Source organism: Pseudophryne corroboree, chromosome 11 (assembly GCF_028390025.1).
Source record: "Pseudophryne corroboree isolate aPseCor3 chromosome 11, aPseCor3.hap2, whole genome shotgun sequence".
Lineage (NCBI taxonomy): Eukaryota > Metazoa > Chordata > Amphibia > Anura > Myobatrachidae > Pseudophryne > Pseudophryne corroboree.
In genome coordinates this window covers 353327646-353349850 of record NC_086454.1, presented here as the reverse complement: position 1 = coordinate 353349850, position 22205 = coordinate 353327646, and the positions used below count along the sequence as shown (strand labels likewise).

The 22205-nt window shown below is 46.7% G+C and overlaps 1 protein-coding gene across 2 annotated transcripts in view; it reads right to left on the bottom strand.

Moving 5' to 3' along the window:
• Positions 1 to 22205, bottom strand: part of RHPN2 (rhophilin Rho GTPase binding protein 2) — a 46289-nt gene that overhangs the window by 13173 nt on the left and 10911 nt on the right. The window contains exons 1-6 of one of the 2 annotated variants that reach the window (XM_063945996.1): positions 20729 to 20788; positions 19847 to 19922; positions 16144 to 16221; positions 13478 to 13602; positions 11345 to 11511; positions 381 to 568 (exon numbers count right to left, since the gene is read on the bottom strand). In XM_063945996.1, coding sequence (XP_063802066.1) covers positions 381 to 568; positions 11345 to 11511; positions 13478 to 13602; positions 16144 to 16158 — 495 coding nt within the window. In that variant the 5' untranslated portion in view covers positions 16159 to 16221; positions 19847 to 19922; positions 20729 to 20788. Of the gene's footprint in view, positions 1 to 380; positions 569 to 11344; positions 11512 to 13477; positions 13603 to 16143; positions 16222 to 19846; positions 19923 to 20728; positions 20789 to 22205 lie in introns of those variants that run through there. The other variant, XM_063945995.1, reaches the window with a different exon arrangement.

Here is a 22205-nt window from a genome sequence, read left to right as displayed (position 1 = left end):
TAAATTGAAACGTAAGAACCTTCACGTACTGCCTCCACCGCCGCCATTCTCTAGAACCTACAGTATGCCGCCCAGTGACAATCTATCAGCTGCAGCAGGTAAATATTAGTGCAGCAGACATAAACGGAGATTATGGTAGAATCAGGTGGGCCTATCTGACGGAGGGGCATTGAAACTCGATCAATCACCGATAAAGTAGCACAGCCCTATACTTCAGCTGCTGCAAAGAAATGAATCACTGGCGAAAGCAAACACGAGATTACTTATTCGTGTTCACAAACAGGAATCTGGCGTCGGTTGCCGGGATACCAGAAAACATTGCGTCACCTCCAACCTTACAGTGCCAGAAAATCTCTGCACCGTCTTCAGACAACAATTACCTTTGCCGCTTCCTGCGCCACCTTCACCAGGGTGCAAAATTCATTCTGTACCCCGGACAGGATCAGTTTCTCAAAGTAACACTCGTGGGCTTCCGCCATTATCATTCTGATCAGCGCCCCCAGCATGGCCGGGCTCATGTCGTAGCTTGGGGTGTGGGTGAATGTTTCTTTCAGATAGCGGAGAACACCTGGAAGAAGAGGGATGGCGGTTACAGCCCGAGCAAAAGCCTAACTGCAATGTACAGTAATAAACATGAATACCATGGAGAAGGAATGATATAAGAGGGAGAGGGAATGATATTAGAGGGAGATGGAATGAGATAAGAGGGAGATGGAATGATATTAGAGGGAGAGGGAATGATATAAGAGGGAGAGGGAATGATATTAGAGGGAGATGGAATGAGATAAGAGGGAGAGGGAATGAGATAAGAGGGAGAGGGAATGAGATAAGAGGGAGAGGGAATGATATTAGAGGGAGAGGGAATGAGATAAGAGGGAGAGGGAATGAGATAAGAGGGAGAGGGAATGATATTAGAGGGAGACGGAATGATATTAGAGGGAGAGGGAATGATATTAGAGGGAGCTGGAATGATATTAGAGGGGGACGGAATGATATTAGAGGGGGACGGAATGATATTAGAGGGAAATGGAATGATATAAGAGGGAGAGGGAATGATATTAGAGGGAGCTGGAATGATATTAGAGGGGGACGGAATGATATTAGAGGGAGATGGAATTATATAAATGGGAGACAGAATTATATTAGAGGGAGACGGAATGATATTAGAGGGAGACGGAATGATATTAGAGGGAGATGGAATGAGATAAGAGGGAGATGGAATGAGATAAGAGGGAGACGGAAAGATATTAGAGGGAGATGGAATGATAGTGGAGATGGAATGAGATAAGAGGGAGAGGGAATGATATTAGAGGGAGAGGGAATGATATAAGAGGGAGATGGAATGATGTCAGAGGGAGATGGAATGAGATAAGAGGGAGAGGGAATTATATTAGAGGGAGATGGAATGATAGTGGAGATGGAATGAGATAAGAGGGAGATGGAATGATATTAGAGGGAGATGGAATGATATTAGAGGGAGATGGAATGATGTCAGAGGGAGATGGAATGATGTCAGAGGGAGATGGAATGAGATAAGAGGGAGAGGGAATTATATTAGAGGGAGGTGGAATGATATTAGAGGGAGATGGAATGATATTAGAGGGAGCTGGAATGATATTAGAGGGAGCTGGAATGATATTAGAGGGGGACGGAATGATATTAGAGGGAAATGGAATGATATAAGAGGGAGAGGGAATGATATTAGAGGGAGCTGGAATGATATTAGAGGGGGACGGAATGATATTAGAGGGAGATGGAATTATATAAATGGGAGAGGGAATGATATTAGAGGGAGACGGAATGATGTTAGAGGGAGATGGAATGATGTCAGAGGGAGATGGAATGAGATAAGAGGGAGGCAGAATGATATTAGAGGGAGACAGAATGATATTAGAGGGAGACAGAATGATATTAGAGGGAGACGGAATGATATTAGAGGGAGATGGAATGATGTCAGAGGGAGATGGAATGTGATAAAAGGGAGATGGAATGAGATAAGAGGGAGACGGAAAGATATAAGAGGGAGATGGAATGATATAAGAGGGAGATGGAATGATAGTGGAGATGGAATGAGATAAGAGGGAGATGGAATGATAGTGGAGATGGAATGAGATAAGAGGGAGATGGAACGATATTAGAGGGAGCTGGAATGATATTAGAGGGGGACAGAATGATATTAGAGGGAAATGGAATGATATAAGAGGGAGAGGGAATGATATTAGAGGGAGCTGGAATGATATTAGAGGGAGATGGAATTATATAAATGGGAGAGGGAATGATATTAGAGGGAGACGGAATGATATTAGAGGGAGATGGAATGATATTAGAGGGAGATGGAATGATGTCAGAGGGAGATGGAATGATGTCAGAGGGAGATGGAATGAGATAAGAGGGAGAGGGAATTATATTAGAGGGAGGTGGAATGATATTAGAGGGAGATGGAATGATATTAGAGGGAGCTGGAATGATATTAGAGGGAGCTGGAATGATATTAGAGGGGGACGGAATGATATTAGAGGGAAATGGAATGATATAAGAGGGAGAGGGAATGATATTAGAGGGAGCTGGAATGATATTAGAGGGGGACGGAATGATATTAGAGGGAGATGGAATTATATAAATGGGAGAGGGAATGATATTAGAGGGAGACGGAATGATGTTAGAGGGAGATGGAATGATGTCAGAGGGAGATGGAATGAGATAAGAGGGAGGCAGAATGATATTAGAGGGAGACAGAATGATATTAGAGGGAGACAGAATGATATTAGAGGGAGACGGAATGATATTAGAGGGAGATGGAATGATGTCAGAGGGAGATGGAATGTGATAAAAGGGAGATGGAATGAGATAAGAGGGAGACGGAAAGATATAAGAGGGAGATGGAATGATATAAGAGGGAGATGGAATGATAGTGGAGATGGAATGAGATAAGAGGGAGATGGAATGATAGTGGAGATGGAATGAGATAAGAGGGAGATGGAACGATATTAGAGGGAGCTGGAATGATATTAGAGGGGGACAGAATGATATTAGAGGGAAATGGAATGATATAAGAGGGAGAGGGAATGATATTAGAGGGAGCTGGAATGATATTAGAGGGAGATGGAATTATATAAATGGGAGAGGGAATGATATTAGAGGGAGACGGAATGATGTTAGAGGGAGATGGAATGATGTCAGAGGGAGATGGAATGAGATAAGAGGGAGACAGAATGATATTAGAGGGAGACAGAATGATATTAGAGGGAGACAGAATGATATTAGAGGGAGACAGAATGATATTAGAGGGAGATGGAATGATGTCAGAGGGAGATGGAATGTGATAAAAGGGAGATGGAATGAGATAAGAGGGAGACGGAAAGATATAAGAGGGAGATGGAACGATATTAGAGGGAGCTGGAATGATATTAGAGGGGGACAGAATGATATTAGAGGGAAATGGAATGATATAAGAGGGAGAGGGAATGATATTAGAGGGAGCTGGAATGATATTAGAGGGAGATGGAATTATATAAATGGGAGAGGGAATGATATTAGAGGGAGACGGAATGATGTTAGAGGGAGATGGAATGATGTCAGAGGGAGATGGAATGAGATAAGAGGGAGACAGAATGATATTAGAGGGAGACAGAATGATATTAGAGGGAGACAGAATGATATTAGAGGGAGACAGAATGATATTAGAGGGAGCTGGAATGATATTAGAGGGAGAGGGAATGATATTAGAGGGAGCTGGAATGATATTAGAGGGGGACGGAATGATATTAGAGGGAGATGGAATTATATAAATGGGAGAGGGAATGATATTAGAGGGAGACGGAATGATATTAGAGGGAGACGGAATGATATTAGAGGGAGACGGAATGATGTTAGAGGGAGATGGAATGATGTCAGAGGGAGATGGAATGATGTCAGAGGGAGATGGAATGAGATAAGAGGGAGACAGAATGATATTAGAGGGAGACAGAATGATATTAGAGGGAGACGGAATGATATTAGAGGGAGATGGAATGATGTCAGAGGGAGATGGAATGAGATAAAAGGGAGATGGAATGAGATAAGAGGGAGACGGAAAGATATAAGAGGGAGATGGAATGATAGTGGAGATGGAATGAGATAAGAGGGAGATGGAACGATATTAGAGGGAGCTGGAATGATATTAGAGGGGGACAGAATGATATTAGAGGGAAATGGAATAATATAAGAGGGAGAGGGAATGATATTAGAGGGAGACGGAATGATGTTAGAGGGAGACGGAATGATGTTAGAGGGAAATGGAATGATGTCAGAGGGAGATGGAATGAGATTAGAGGGAGACAGAATGATATTAGAGGGAGACAGAATGATATTAGAGGGAGACGGAATGATATTAGAGGGAGATGGAATGATGTCAGAGGGAGATGGAATGAGATAAGAGGGAAATGGAATGATATAAGAGGGAGAGGGAATGATATTAGAGGGAGCTGGAATGATATTAGAGGGGGACGGAATGATATTAGAGGGAGATGGAATTATATAAATGGGAGAGGGAATGATATTAGAGGGAGAGGGAATGATATTAGAGGGAGACGGAATGATATTAGAGGGAGACGGAATGATATTAGAGGGAGACGGAATGATGTTAGAGGGAGATGGAATGATGTCAGAGGGAGATGGAATGATGTCAGAGGGAGATGGAATGAGATAAGAGGGAGACGGAATGATGTTAGAGGGAGAGGGAATGATATTAGAGGGAGACGGAATGATGTTAGAGTGAGACGGAATGATGTTAGAGGGAGATGGAATGAGATAAGAGGGAGAGGGAATTATATTAGAGGGAGACGGAATGATACTAAAGGGAGACGGAATGATGTCAGAGGGAGATGGAATGAGATAAGAGGGAGACGGAATGAGATAAGAGGGAGACGGAATGATATTAGAGGGAGATGGAATGAGATAAGAGGGAGACGGAAAGATATTAGAGGGAGATGGAATGAGATAAGAGGGAGAGGGAATGATATTAGAGGGGGACGGAATGATATTAGAGGGAGATGGAATGATGTCAGAGGGAGATGGAATGAGATAAGAGGGAGAGGGAATTATATTAGAGGGAGGTGGAATGATATTAGAGGGAGATGGAATGATAGTGGAGATGGAATGAGATAAGAGGGAGATGGAATGATATAAGAGGGGGACGGAAAGATATTAGAGGGAGATGGAATGAGATAAGAGGGAGACGGAATGATATTAGAGGGAGATGGAATGATATTAGAGGGGGACGGAATGATATTAGAGGGGGACGGAATGATAGTAGAGGGGGATAGAATGATGTCAGAGGGAGAGGGAATGAGATAAGAGGGAGATGGAATGATAGTAGAGGGGGACGGAATGATAGTAGAGGGGGATGGAATGATATTAGAGGGGGACGGAATGATATTAGAGGGAGACGGAATGATATTAGAGGGGGACGGAATGATATTAGAGGGTAGGAAGAGTCAGAGGTAAAGGCGTCACTTGTATATAGGCAGTCAGCCTATAGCATTGTGTATTTATAGGAGATGCACTAAGCCTTGAGAGTGATAAGAGAGGAGAGAGATAAAATCCCAGCAAATCAGCTCCTAACTGCCACATTACAGGCACTGTTTGAAAAATGGCAGCTAGCTGATTGGTTAGTCGCTTATCTCTCTCCACTTTATCACTGTGCACGGCTTTAGTACATCTCCCCCTAAGACACATGGATTGCTGCTGACTGCACGGAATACTGGACGTTACACCCTGTAAATTCCCTACATACTCTTACATGGCCGCTCAGCTCAGTTATCTCATACACTCAGAGTAACCACCAGTCCATAGTTCCAGGACATTACCTGTAACCGGTCAGACAAGATGCAGCAGATCAGCCAGTGACAGAAAACCTCCAGCCCTGACCCTGGGCCTTGTAAAATACATTTATCCACGTCCCTGAGGGCAAATCATCTGTCTATGATATAATGAGCGTCCCCATTACAATTCTGCACAAACCCAGCTGGAAGACGCAGTATTATTGCATTACGGGGACAGCGTGAGAGTTGCAGGGGCTTAGGGGCACGCTGTGCTAAACTCTAAGGGTTAGGGGCACGCTGTGCTAATCTCTAAGGGTTAGGGGCACGCTGTGCTAATCTCTAAGGGGTTAGGGGCACGCTGTGCTAATCTCTAAGGGGTTAGGGGCACGCTGTGCTAATCTCTAAGGGTTAGGGGCACGCTGTGCTAATCTCTAAGGGTTAGGGGCACGCTGTGCTAATCTCTAAGGGTTAGGGGCACGCTGTGCTAATCTCTAAAGGGTTAGGGGCACGCTGTGCTAATCTCTAAAGGGTTAGGGGCACGCTGTGCTAATCTCTAAGGGGTTAGGGGCACGCTGTGCTAATCTCTAAGGGCTTAGGGGCACGCTGTGCTAATCTCTAAGGGTTAGGGGCACGCTGTGCTAATCTCTAAGGGTTTAGGGGCACGCTGTGCTAATCTCTAAGGGTTTAGGGGCACGCTGTGCTAATCTCTAAGGGTTTAGGGGCACGCTGTGCTAATCTCTAAGGGTTAGGGGCACGCTGTGCTAATCTCTAAGGGTTTAGGGGCACGCTGTGCTAATCTCTAAGGGGTTAGGGGCACGCTGTTCTAATCTCTAAGGGTTAGGGGCACGCTGTTCTAAACTCTAAGGGTTAGGGGCACGCTGTCCTAATCTCTAAGGGCTTAGGGGCACGCTGTGCTAATCTCTAAGGGTTAGGGGCACGCTGTGCTAATCTCTAAGGGTTAGGGGCACGCTGTGCTAATCTCTAAGGGGTTAGGGGCACGCTGTTCTAATCTCTAAGGGTTAGGGGCACGCTGTTCTAAACTCTAAGGCTTAGGGGCACGCTGTGCTAATCTCTAAGGGTTAGGGGCACGCTGTGCTAATCTCTAAGGGGTTAGGGGCATGCTGTGCTAATCTCTAAGGGTTAGGGGCATGCTGTGCTAATCTCTAAGGGGTTAGGGGCACGCTGTGCTAATCTCTAAGGGGTTAGGGGCACGCTGTTCTAATCTCTAAGGGTTAGGGGCACGCTGTTCTAAACTGTAAGGGTTAGGGGCACGCTGTCCTAATCTCTAAGGGTTTAGGGGCAGGCTGTGCTAATCTCTAAGGGTTAGGGGCACGCTGTGCTAATCTCTAAGGGTTAGGGGCACGCTGTGCTAATCTCTAAGGGGTTAGGGGCACGCTGTTCTAATCTCTAAGGGTTAGGGGCACGCTGTTCTAAACTCTAAGGCTTAGGGGCACGCTGTGCTAATCTCTAAGGGTTAGGGACACGCTGTGCTAATCTCTAAGGGGTTAGGGGCATGCTGTGCTAATCTCTAAGGGTTAGGGGCACGCTGTGCTAATCTCTAAGGGGTTAGGGGCACGCTGTGCTAATCTCTAAGGGGTTAGGGGCACGCTGTGCTAATCTCTAAGGGGTTAGGGGCACGCTGTTCTAATCTCTAAGGGGTTAGGGGCACGCTGTTCTAATCTCTAAGGGTTAGGGGCACGCTGTGCTAAACTCTAAGGGTTAGGGGCACGCTGTGCTAATCTCTAAGGATTTAGGGGCACGCTGTTCTAATCTCTAAGGGTTAGGGGCACGCTGTGCTAATCTCTAAGGGTTAGGGGCACGCTGTGCTAAACTCTAAGGGTTAGGGGCACGCTGTGCTAATCTCTAAGGATTTAGGGGCACGCTGTTCTAATCTCTAAGGGTTAGGGGCACGCTGTGCTAATCTCTAAGGGTTAGGGGCACGCTGTGCTAATCTCTAAGGGTTAGGGGCACGCTGTTCTAAACTCTAAGGGGTTAGGGGCACGCTGTGCTAAACTCTAAGGGGTTAGGGGCACGCTGTGCTAATCTCTAAGGGGTTAGGGGCACGCTGTGCTAAACTCTAAGGGGTTAGGGGCACGCTGTGCTAAACTCTAAGGGGTTAGGGGCACGCTGTGCTAAACTCTAAGGGGTTAGGGGCACGCTGTGCTAAACTCTAAGGGGTTAGGGGCACGCTGTGCTAATCTCTAAGGGTTAGGGGCACGCTGTGCTAATCTCTAAGGGTTAGGGGCACGCTGTTCTAAACTCTAAGGGGTTAGGGGCACGCTGTGCTAAACTCTAAGGGGTTAGGGGCACGCTGTGCTAATCTCTAAGGGGTTAGGGGCACGCTGTGCTAAACTCTAAGGGGTTAGGGGCACGCTGTGCTAAACTCTAAGGGGTTAGGGGCACGCTGTGCTAAACTCTAAGGGGTTAGGGGCACGCTGTGCTAAACTCTAAGGGGTTAGGGGCACGCTGTGCTAAACTCTAAGGGGTTAGGGGCACGCTGTGCTAAACTCTAAGGGGTTAGGGGCTCGCTGTGCTAAACTCTAAGGGTTAGGGGCACGCTGTGCTAAACTCTAAGGGGTTGGGGGCACGCTGTGCTAAACTCTAAGGGGTTGGGGGCACGCTGTGCTAAACTCTAAGGGGTTAGGGGCACGCTGTGCTAAACTCTAAGGGGTTAGGGGCACGCAGTGCTAGACTCTAAGGGGTTAGGGGCACGCTGTGCTAAACGCTAAGGGGTTAGGGGCACGCTGTGCTAAACTCTAAGGGCTTAGGGGCACGCTGTGCTAAACTCTAAGGGGTTAGGGGCACGCTGTGCTAAACTCTAAGGGGTTAGGGGCATGCAGTGCTAGACTCTAAGGGGTTAGGGGCACGCTGTGCTAAACTCTAAGGGGTTAGGGGCACGCTGTGCTAAAATCTAAGGGGTTAGGGGCTCGCTGTGCTAATCTCTAAGGGTTAGGGGCACGCTGTGCTAAACTCTAAGGGGTTAGGGGCACGCTGTGCTAAACTCTAAGGGGTTAGGGGCACGCAGTGCTAGACTCTAAGGGGTTAGGGGCACGCTGTGCTAAACTCTAAGGGGTTAGGGGCACGCTGTGCTAAAATCTAAGGGGTTAGGGGCACGCTGTGCTAAAATCTAAGGGGTTAGGGGCACGCTGTGCTAAACTCTAAGGGGTTAGGGGCACGCTGTGCTAAACTCTAAGGGGTTAGGGGCATGCTGTAGCTACACTCTAAGGGGTTTAATTGCTGTGCTGAGAAATGGTCTGGATTGTTTGCTTATCAAACCCGTCCAATCCACCCGACCGTTCTTTAGTCAACGTTATGCTGTGACTTTAGGTCACCTCCATGCATTGTGCAATGTACAGAGGTGCTCCACTCGTCTATGGTCCAGTAAGTGAGGCCCAGTATGTCCGTCCATTTAGTAGAGCAGGGAGCAGAAGGAAGGCGTAGAGGTCGGACACACAATCATTAACCAGCAGGACAGAAACAAACACAAAGCTCCAGAGCTGATAAGAACTGATTGTCTGGATTCGGGTGATAGTATAAAGCCGGATTGTGCACTCGCTAGTTGCTGTATATGTCTATTCCCCATTACTTCTACATTATCCACATCTCAGCCAGGTAAACACCTGTAACCACCTGCGCTTCAAGGCTACACTATTTCAAACAGAGAAACAACAAGTAGAAACCAGTCTGCGTTGTCGTCTTCCCCTACGGGAGAGCGCGGGGCGGGCTGTGACAGATCATTACCATGTATCACTCACATTATAGTTATATAACGTCTCATACACAACGCATGGAGAGAATAGAATGTGTCGCTTTTGTGGCGTATCACTGCACCCAGGAACAATAACCCCCCTACACGGGCCATGCAATAAATCTCACATCTGCTCTCTTTCTAATGGTGCCCAAACACTTGTGAGATAATTGGTGCTATCCTTCGATTACGACCTCATCTGTGAGAGAAATTGAAGGATTGTATGCACATTTTAGGTACCTCGAGACGCGTAGCGTGGGCACGCTGCTCAAATGTCGCGTCTCAAGATAGTATGTGCTGCACTTAATATTTCTACAATCGCAGTGCGATCGCATGTGGTTTGTGACATGTCGATCACGTGATTACCATGCGATCTATCGCATGATCACATAGTAATCACTTTCATCGCACCTGAACTGCCGGTGCGATGCCCTGCGATGTTGCGTCGCGAGGCATCGCACAAGTGTATGGGTACCATAACAAATCTCATACTGCTGTATGACTGGGTCATACAGCGCTCCGAGCTCTTATTGGGCCTAATTCATACCTGATCGCAACAGCAACATTTTCCTCTAATGGGCAAAACCATGTGCACTGCAGGTGGGGCAGATGTAACATGTGCAGAGAGAGTTAGATTTGGGTGGGGTGTGTTCAAACTGAAATCTGAATTGCAGTGTAAAAACAAAGCAGCCAGTATTTACCCTGCACAGAAACAACATAACCCACCCAAATCTAACTCTCTCTGCACATGTTACATCTGCCCCACCTGCAGTGCACATGGTTTTGCCCATTAGAGAAAGATTTTGCTGCTGCGATCGGGTCTGAATTAGGCCCATTACCCATACTGTCTGCCTAGACCAGTATATACAATATGTGATACGTAGCCTCTGGGATTAGGCGTCTTTTATCCTATAGATTGTATAGGTCCCTCTTACCTCTCTGTCTGCTCGTTAAAGCGCAACAGAATATGCTTGCGCTGTATAATTAAATGTTAATAAATAAGGCAGGCCGGGAACACAACGTTCACTTAATACTGGTTCAAATTAAATCTATATCGTTATTTAACGGAGACTCCCATATGAAATAATGAATCGTAACCCCTGGACCAATAGCAGAACGGCAGCTGTCTGATCACTAACCCAGGAAGGACAATGGTTAAACGTCTAACACTGGTCAAAGCCAATACCTCATTGGCTACTATCGGTCACCCGCATGTTTGTATTTTGGTATACTGGTATTAAATAAGCTATTAAAAATCACAGGGGTTAATTCGAGCATCAAATTAAATGCACGAGGTAGCGGCAGATTACAGGTAACTCAGGGCGCAGTTGCCGACATTTAAATGCTGTCATATTACCCATGACGGAATAGACCCAACAGAATATTGGCTGTGCTTACTAGGAACAGATTATCAAATACCGAGAACAATCTAGAGAATAGGACATTAATCATTAACCACCGTATTCACTCAGCCAGAAACCCCAAACGCAGCAGTGATGTGACATCATTTCCCAGTCATATGGCGCTGCAGGGGAAAGCAGTTATTCATTTGCTTGGTAGTTTCTTTAACACTACTTTACTGGTGGAACTAAATTGCACTTGTGTCCCCGCTGTTGCGTACAGAGAGTTGAAGTTTTCTATGCTCCGCCCCCAGCGTAGGCATCTTAGAAAATCCTCCATTTTGTTTGCACATAGGTGACCAAATACCAAACCCAACTGTGACAGGTTCTCGCACGTTTATGCAATCCCCATTACACCACGGTCACATTGCGTCTATGCACCATTCCACCATTACCTGCAGCTTTCTGAAACATGGTGACGGCCTCCTCCAGACCAGTTTTTGTCTGACGGTTACAGCGAGTTCCGATCTGCGTGTAGAGGGCACTGATGTTAAACAAAATGCTGGCCTTCTCCAGCGAGATGTTCGGCTGGCTGACAGGAACACCAGTAAAGGAGTCGTACCTAAATGGAAAGAAAATTCGGAACGTTACTTGATTAGAGACTAGACTGCGTCTTCATGGAACTGCAAAAAACAGGGCCATGCCTAAGGTATGAGAACCGGCGGCCATTTTGTGCTTTGAGACAATATTCATGACGTCCATTATCAGTGTGCTAGGAACGAGTTTATGGGCGGACATCTCATGAATAACGCTCCAGCTGAAACAATGGCTGAAGGCCAGTATGCCACAGTGAGATCACTGGATTCCGGTGATTGGATAAGCTGCAGTCTCACACAAATCGGTTCAGGGCACAAAGAGGGTGCAATCTCATGCCTTAGTGATATCAGAGTTTCCTAGGGATTGATAGGCTTCACTTATTGCTTCAGAATGGCTGCCTCCATTACAGCTCAGATATACTAAATTGTGAGGTGACAAAATGGCTGCTCCCCACTGTATTGCAAATGACAGGTGCAACTAAATTCATGTCGCTCTGTAATACTACATATTTTCCGAAAGTAATACAATAAGGCAAATAATCTCCCCGCCCTATCCATTCATCTAGAAATGTATACTGGCATGTGTCCTACCTAATGCTTACAAATTTATCATATGTAACTCAAGATACGTCATTAATGTAAGCTTTCCTTTTCATTGGATTACTCAACAGATCCACTGAAATGGATGAAGTAGAGACAAGATAGCAAGTAGAGCTTGACGTATTGTATGTATAAAGGTTGATAATAATAGCATCGGCTGTGTATTACTATAATGAATATGCATTATTGGCGTAATCCTTGACTCCTCCCTCTCCTTCACACCTCACATTCAGCACCTCTCACAAACCTGTCATTTTCATCTCAAAAATATTTCCAGGATCAAACCCTTTCTCACCCTGGACGCCACTAAGACCCTCATCCACTCACTGGTCATCTCCAGACTGGACTACTGTAATCTCCTCCTGACTGGACTCCCTGACATACACTTCTCTCCACTCCAATCTATCCTCAATGCTGCTGCCCGGCTCATATTCCTCACCAAACGTACTACGTTCACCTCCCCTCTCCTACAAGCCCTTCACTGGCTCCCCTTCCCTTTCAGAATCCAAGCTTCTCACACTCTCTTACACCCACTCCTCTCCCATCTACATCTCTGTCCTTATCTCCCTTAACACTCCCACCCGTCCTCGTCGCTCTGCTAATGCTCGCCGACTCGCCTGTCTTCTGATTACTTCCTCCCACTCCTACCTCCAAGATTTCTCACGTGCTGCTCCCTTTCTCTGGAATTCCCTACCTCTCCCCCTCAGACTCTCCACCTCTCTACAAAACTTTAAACGGGCTATCAAGACCCACTTCTTCACCAAACCCAGCCAACTCTCATCCTAAACCCTCTAGGGCCCACGCTCACTGTTTTTACCCCATCTGTGTGACCCGTCTGTGTGACTCTCCCCTTTAGAAAGTAACTTTCACGAGCAGGGCCCTCCTCCCTCATGTGCTTTTACTTCTCTTACTTAACCTATCTTCTTTTCAATACTCCCTTTGATGGTACCAAATCCCTTGGTTCTCTGCCACCCTGAAACTTATGTCAGTGTCATCTGCTGATGCAGCTATGTTTATATACCCTGTACTTGTCCTATATTGTCATCAACTGTAAGTCACTGTTTTCTTGTTTTTGGTTGTTTATGTACTCTGTAACTGGGCGCTGCAGATCCCTTGCGGATAAATAAAGGATAATAATAACATGCATGAAATAAACTCAGTGGTCACACCTCAGTAAATATGTATACTGCTCTCTGTCAGGCCGCCATGTTAGGAGCTCCTCCAACAGAGAGGACACAGAATGACTGAACGCTAGACAGACTTGCTCTGTGTGGATTGGATGGATCCATACACAGGGGCGGTGATAGCGAGGTGACAGCAAATCAGATCACTGCGGTCTCAGTTTGTGTGACCCGCATCAGTTGCCATCTTGAGACGGTGGGAGGCACTTACCATGTGAACAGAATGCCCATGTGTCTGCTGGACGGAAAGAACCGGTTCTCCACAAACCCGAGTTGTTGGAAATAACTCACCAACAACTCTATCCCGGCGTCATCTCTAGTGGGGGTGCGGCAGGCCTGCGGACAAAGACACGACAAGGTTTAGCAACGCCACACTCTGCTGCGTACTGCAACAAGCAATGACTGGTCACGAGGCACCGACAGACCGGGCGACACGTGTAACCTGGAGTGTACCGGTCACCAGACCGACAAGAGCAACCGCTATTACTTTCCTTTACCTCCGAAATATACATGACAGTTAATGTTACCAAGAATAAAGTACAGTCAAAGAGATTGGTGTACTAAGCCGTGGAGAGAGATAAAGTACCAACCAATCAGCTCCTAACTGTCACATCACAGGCATGAGGACTGTAGTGAAGCAGTGACTAAGGGGGACATTTACTAAGCACCGATAACAGTGGAGAAGTGAGCCAATGGAGAAGTTGCCCCATCAACCAATCAGCAGCTCTGTATCATTTTATGGTATGCAAATTATAGATGTTTCTTCCGTGCTGATTGGTTGCCATGGGCAACTTCTCCACTGGCTAACTTCTCCGCTCTTATCACTGCTTAGTAAATGTACCCCACTGGGATACTTTTCAGGGCCCGCATTGGGTGGCCCAGTAAGCTTTAAAAGTGGCGCACATTACTTTTAATCTGAGCAGTAACACAAATAAATAGATTTAATTGATGAAAGAGACATCATATCCTACATAATAAAAGCCTAACGCTGCTCCTCACCTCTATGGGGGGATTTCAAGTGTTTTGAGCGCCGGCGCCGACTAGATGGCGCTCAATGGAGCAATTCAAGTGTTGCACCGATCAGGCGCGCGCACAGCCTCCGGCGCTAACGTCTCTTCATGTTGTTTTATAATTTTGACGGGCTGGTAACTAGTACAAGCTATAACAAACAAGGGGGCTGTATTTCAAGTCTTTGGGGGAGGGGGAGGGGGGCAACGTATGCAGCCCCTGGGCCACCTGTTACTCCACACTGATCTAAGGGGGACATTTACTAAGCAGTGATAAGAGCGGAGAAGTGAGCCAGTGGAGAAAATGCCCCATCAACCAATCAGCAGCTCTGTATCATTTTATAGTATGCAAATTATAGATGTTACTTCAGTGCTGATTGGTTGCCATGGGCAACTTCTCCACTGGCTCACTTTTCCACTCTTATCACTGCTTAGTAAATGTCCCCCTGAGACAATTGCCAGAGGCTGGAACATTCATTAGGATGATAGCCTCACACATATGGGGGACATTTCTGAAGAAGAAAAAAAAGAAAGGGAGCACAAGATAAAGGTGGCGTTGCCCTTAGCAACCTGTTTGATGTCATTTTCTACATGAAAAATTACAGATTTTGAATGGTTGCTCTTAGCAACAACCACTTTTGCCTTTGTGCCAGATTTTCTAAATGCTTCTGTTACTTTGCAGCTAAGGAATTTCATCTGTCGTTTTACAAATACTAGAAGAAGAAGATATATTCGAGCTCCAGCCTTTGAAGTGTTCTCTATCTGATGTGTCCGGTCCTGCCGTAAGCGTTTCCCATTTATAAAACCAGTGTTTCCACTGGAGACTTTCTTTCTCAGCTGAAATACCTTTCTCTGCGGCTGGTATACACAGTGTATATGTCTCTGTGAGATTATTAAGTAACCCCTTAGCTGCTGGAAAGTATTAGAATTCTGGCAGATTAATGCTACCTGCTCTCGTCTCCAATCAGGACACCCAAAGCCACAACTCCCACCTGTTTGTAGTACCCATGTTTCCCTTCCCTGCTCCTGCCTCCCACACCGTACGTCCACTGACTACAGCGTTTCCCACCTCTCACCCCTTGCTGTGTACCGGGCTGCAGGCCAGCAGGCTGAAGGAGAGGCCGGGCAGCCAGCACGTTAGGCATTGTTCATGGAATCTGCAGAACCTGCCCGGCCACTATCTGCTGCAAAGAATTCCTGAGGCCCGCATGCATCTAGCGTTCCGGGAGCCCCTGGCAAAGGGAAAAACTTGCTCTGCGGTCATCATGACACTGTCCACTGCACATCTAAGCCACGACAACGTACAGGAGATGTTCTCTGACGAAGCCCAGAACCTGATGCTCAGACCAAAAGACAAGGCCAGGGCCATTTACCGAGAGCCTTTCCCCAGTATTGGGCAGCTGCGGGCCCCCAGGCGGATACATTTGTGAGTAGCTGAGCCAAGCGGTGCTCCCTCCTGGTGAGAGCCATCCTGGCCAACAAGTATATATGGCAGACCTGGCTGTAGTAAACCGACATACCCTGCAACGTCACATACTGCGCCATACAAATGTTTTGCATCCTAACCTGTCTGGACCTATAAAATGTTCTACATCTGGGCTTTAGATGATATATACCAAGAGTCTTCAACCTGCGGCCCACCAGCTGCTGGGGAACTACACACCCCAGCATTGTCTGCCACAGTAAGGCATGCTAAAACTGAGGCAGGGTATGCTGGGATGTGTAGTTCCACAGCAGCTGGAGGGCCGCAGGTTGAATACCCATGATATATACCTTTGCCAAATAACTGCAAACTCGCCGCTAAGACACAGTTACAATGTAATATACAACATAAAGCTGATGACATCACTGCACTCCCCGCCATAAATACCTGTCTGAGGTCCATCAGGTCCGCCAGCTCGTTCTCATACTCCGCTCCGTCCTCGCTGTAATGTTCCAATATGAAGTCCTGTAAGGCAGCAGAGAGTCCGTCAGATACAAGTGGAAGCTGCCATGCCGTTTGCTTGGCCAAAGTAACATGTTGGGATACTTCCTTTTTAACATGCATAAGAAAATGGCGAGATCTGATTGGTTGCCGTGTGGGACAGTGTATCCTGCATGTTCCACTTATTGCTATGCAGAGTAATCACTGTATCAGTGTTATGTTACATTGAATGGCTAGTCTGCAGAAGTATTTACATTTACTAGTAAGATTTATTCTATTTTCTTAGTCCTTTATATTTTTGTTAAAAAACAAAATTATTTTCTATCACTACATGCGGCCAATTCAGTATAGACCATGGGTCTTCAACATGCGGCCCTCCAGCTGCTGTGGAACTACACATCCCAGCATGCCCTGCCACAGTTTTGCTATTAAGGTATGCTAAAATTGAGACAGGGCATGCTGGGACGTGTAGTTCCACCGCAGCTGGAGGGCCGCAGATTGAAGACTCATGGTATAGACACGTACCGGTCGGGCGCTCGATGGGTCGGTCAGGACACCCAGCTGGGCGGGCGTTTGAATGTGCCAGCTGTGACGCCAGCCCCTGCGGCAAGTGTACGGGCGGGCGGCGGACCACCGATACACACAGACAGAAGCGCCAAGATAGCTGCAGATATATCGGTCACCGGCTGTGCTGCAGGACCGCCGCAATAGGTCGGTGAACGACGTTCCGACATATTGTGTGAACACACCTGCAGACCACCTTGTGGTATATCGGCCATTCACTCGAATGGCTAAACCAATCTGACTTTGCCTTTTAAATGATTGGCCCTTTAAAACAACTGTCAGACTCGCCAAGATCTCGCCAATGGCTGCAAGTCCCAGCTGCCATATTTAAACTTATATCGGAAGAACTTTAATATGCTCAAATATCTCCTACAAAGAAGCAGAAGATGTGATAATAGCATCTTACAGAACCACCTTATTATCACATATTATTAATAAAACATTTTCCGCAGTGGCAGCGTGGTAGCCATCTTACTACGCCAATCACACAGATCTCTTCATTGCAAATGATTACAGATAAATGTGATTTATGGCATCTACATACATTAAGATACAGACTCCGGAAGGAATCCAGAGTGTTCTCCGCATTAGTCAGAGCTAGCGCTCTCTGTCCTGCATGAATAATCCAAGCAAATAGAAGGGAGGGAATAACAAGGGTGGGGTCCGCTGAGGATTTGTCCCACGTCCTGACGCTACTGCAGGGAGAGACTCAGTGACTCAGATCATGATAATACGCCACAAGCCGAGGTTCCCCGGTGTCTCATGTGAATCAATGCAGAGGGAACATTACGTCTTCTAAATATAGACCATGATCCTTATTCTAAATTTAGATCTCACTGATACCGATTATTCATGTCACGAGACATCACGAAGAAGGAATATTTAGTAATACAGATGGAGCCATCTTTATCTTGGACTTTTAATAGAATTAATTGAGCCAGGGCAGTCAGATTTAATCCTCTGCTGTAATGATTTAGGGGGGTCATTCCGAGTTGATCGTAGCTGTGCTAAATTTAGCACAGCTACGATCATTCACACTGACATGCGGGGGGACGCCCAGCACCCTGCTAGTCCGCCCCGCATGTCAGTCCGGCCCCCCCACGCAGAAGTGCAAAGGCATCGCAGAGCGGCGATGCCTTTGCACTGCAAGAGTAGCTCCCGGCCAGCGCAGCTTTAGCGTGCTGGCCGGGAGCTACTCATCGCTCCCCGGCCCGCTGCGGCTGCGTGTGACGTCACGCAGCCGTTGCGGCCCGCCCCCTGTTCGATCCGGCCACGCCTGCGTTGGCCAGACCAAACCCACGAAACGGCGGCCAAACGCCGCTGTTCCGCCCCCTCCCACCCAACGATCGCCTCTGCCTGTCGCATAAGGGACCCGTTCGCTCTGCTGCGTTAAAACACAGCGAGCGAACGGGTCAGAATGAATGTATTGTATTGCAGCTGAGAACAGTAGATGAAAGGTTTATGCTAACAAACCATGGTGCAACTAGGTGCAGCAGAGAAGGCTAGATGAGTGTGGCTCCTTCTGTATCAGATAAATATTTGTACAGTGCAATCATTTGGTGTTTTGGAAATAAATACTGAAGACATTGCCTCTACTCCACAGTGCTGTATAAAGCTCCTTGACGTGGTCAGGAGACGGAAGACGGAAGGGTGTATTTACTAAGTGTCGGTTTTTGGGTTTTCTGGCGGTTTTACAATCCACCGATTTACTAAAGCCCAAACCAACGTGGAACCACACTTCAGAACAGAACATTGGTTCATTATCACATAACATTATAAGTATAAAGACCCTGGATTTAATAAGTGGCGGGTTTATTACCCGCCACAAAACTGCTGCAAGACCACCACCAAGCCAGCCCCCAAAAAATTAGCTGCTGACCCCTTTTTTGGGGGATCCCAGCCCTGGACCGACCAATCTGGGTCTAGTTGACATTATACAGGGGAACCCTCGATGTGAGTCTCCCTGCTATAGTATCACCAACCTGGCCTGATTCAGCCTAGTGATGGTTATGCTCTATGAGCGACATCACCTAGTGTTTCCCCCCTCCCGGGCCGGGCGGCCAGCGGCCAGACATACGCACACAGCGATAGGACGTTCATATTGCTCAGTGACGTCACGCAGCAGCCGAGCCGTGCGGGCAACTCTTGGACGACAGTCCAGATTGAGCTGCCTGCATGTCTGACAGCGAGGGTCGTTAACGACCGTGGTGTAGCGCTTCGCTGGTAGGCGACGGCGGCATACATACTTGCTGAGAAAATGAGCGTCGTCACTCAGGAAGCATCGCCGCTCATTTTATCAGGAAGTGTGTATGCACCTTTAAGCCCCATACACGCTAGATGAGAAAGTTAACGATATCGCTCAGAAGGGCCATTCTGAGCGATATCTTTAACTATCTCGTCTAGTGTGTACACTCAATATCGTTAAATGACCCCCTCCCTCGTCTGAACAGTCCAGGCGAGGGAGGACCTCGTTAACGAACAGTCTGAAGTGATCGCAAGCGCTGAGTAGGTCTGGAGCTACTCTGAAACTGCACACTTTTTTTTCGTAGTCGCTCTGCGATACTTTCGTTCGCACTTCTGCTAAAATACACTACCAGTGGGAGGCGGCATAGCGTTTGCACGGCTGCTAAAAACTGCTAGCGAGCGAACAATTCGGAATGACCCCCATAATCTCCATTTCCCTGTGAATCAATAAAGACCCCAATAACGATCATCGTCTGATTAGGTCTCTCAGGTGTCAGTCAGTATGGACGGACGATGTGGTTGGACGATAACTGCATGAACAGACCAATCAAGGCCACGGTTGCCTGGATGGCGCTGCGGTTGTATACATGCAATATCAAACATCAGGTATGAAAACCTGCCCATAAACATTCATAACAGTGACAAATCGTCTTGTTACTACGGGAAGGATTTCACCTTTGTATTCTAATTGGATTTTTACCACTGTAACTTGGAAAGTAATACTGAGAGGACACTAAGGAGGCTCCTGGAGCCTCACTATCTCCCATATTCTGACCACAGACAGCACACAAGAGACGTTTCCTTACATCAGAGGCGGGTGCAATGGGAAATGTTCTGTTACCTTGAACCCAGTGGTGAAATCGACGTCCTTCGTCTCTTTGAGGCCCAGGGGGATGAGGGGGATGCTGTAACTCTGCCTAAAATACATAATGCATTAGAGTCATACAAGGTGGGGACATGGTATAGCAGTAACAGACAGTCGCTGAATGTGTGCAATGCAGTCCCGCGTGTGCAAAGCATTATGGGTAGTAATGGAGGACTGAACACCTATATGGTGCGGCAAAATATCAGGTCTCCGTCTGTACAGAACAGGAGGCTAACACCCTAGGCTGGGTTGCAGTAACACAGGTATCCGGACTCTGGGTCGACAGCACTTAGGCCGACGCCTATTGGTCAGCAGTGACTAGGCCGACACCAGAAAAAGGTCGACACTGCCATTAGGCAAAAAGGTCGACATGGTTTTCAATTATTTTTTTTTTTAACTTTTTCATATTTTACCATCCACGTGGACTACAATTGGGAACGGTAACCTGTGCCGAGCGCGGCGAGGGGACACGGTGCAGTAAATGTGGTTCCCGGTCACTTTATGAAGAGAAAAACACCAAAAAAACTTATGTCGACCGTTTCCATGTCGACCTATTGGTCGTGTCTACCTATTTCCTGTGTCGACCTACTCACTGTCAACCAATAGGCGTCGACATAATGTGTGTCGACCTAGACACTGGTCGACCCCGAGTCCCATATCCATAACACGCAGCACAGGGCTTACATATCTCCATCTGCTGTGGAACTACAGATCCAAGCATGCCCAGACAGACAGGGATATTAATAGTAATAAGATAAGGCTCCCACAAGCGCTTTACAATCATGTTATCTGCAGTTAAAGTGCAGAGACAGCACAATACCACAGAGACAGCATAATACCACAGAGACAGCACAATACCACAGAGACAGCTGTCAGGTGTCCTCAGACTGCAGAATATGTCATGACCTAATGAGTTTGCATATTTGCAGCGGGAGTAAGATAGGGAGTGTTCTACAGCAGGGGATTATGGGAGCAAGCGGCCATAGTAAACACAGGTCATGTGTTATCAGTCAGCTATTACCTCAGCAATACCTCACACACCCAGTAATCAGGATACAGGCCTGCATTCTGTACACATTACTAAGCACAGACCCTTCCCGAAAACTGCAATTCCTACTCTGTTCTACACCTTCCAGAAATACATCACACAATGATTTTACCTGAAGCAAAACACAGGTAACACTGAGGACTACAATAAATAGCATATAACATATCGGATACATATAAGACATGAAAGGAATTCTAAATAATACGTAATCAGTGATCTGTAATTTTGGTGATAAAATGCAGAATGGGAACAGGGGTAAGAAGAGGGGTCGGCTCCATACACGTGAATAGAGGTAGTGATCTCCATTCTCCTGCATGTTATAATGAACTAAGTGGTCATATCAAGCAATGCTGGGGGTCCCTGATTTTACAGAACAATTTACATGGGTTCTTTTACAAAGTAGAACATATATTGCATATGGCAGGCGTTCCATTATATATTGAGCACAGTTTGTAAAGACGGAAGCACTACATAAAGTGAGGGGAAATACAAATGGTGGCCACTATATAATGTGTGGGGCACTACATAAAGAGGAAGCACTACATAAAGAGGAAGCACTACATAAAGTGGGGGGCACTACATAAAGATGGAGCACTACATAATGTGTGGGGCACTACATAAAGAGGGAACACTAAATAAAGTGGGGGGCACTACATAAAGAGGGAGCACTACATAATGTGTGGGGCACTACATAAAGAGGGAACACTAAATAAAGTAGGGGGCACTACATAAAGAGGGAGCACTACATAAAGTGGTAGGCACTACATAATGTGTGGGGCACTACATAAAGAAGGAGCACTACATAAAGTGGGGGCTCACTACATAGAGTGGGGGGCACTATATAAAGTGGGGGGCACTACAAATGGTGGCCAATATATAATGTGTGGGGCACTACATAAAGAGGAAGTGCTACATAAAGATGGAGCACTACATAAAGTGGGGGGCACTACATAAAGTGTGGGGCACTATGAAAAGAGGGAGTACTACATAAAGTGGGGGGCACTACATAAAGATGGAAGCACTACCTAATGTGTGGAGCACTACATAAAGTGGGGGGCACTACATAAAGAGGGAGCACTACATAAAGTGGTAGGCACTAAATAATGTGTGGGGCACTACATAAAGAAGGAGCACTACATAAAGTGGGGGCTCACTACATAGAGTGGGGGGCACTATATAAAGTGGGGGGAACTACAAATGGTAACCAATATATAATGTGTGGGGCACTACATAAAGAAGGAGCACTACATAAAGTGGGGGCTCACTACATAGAGTGGGGGGCACTAT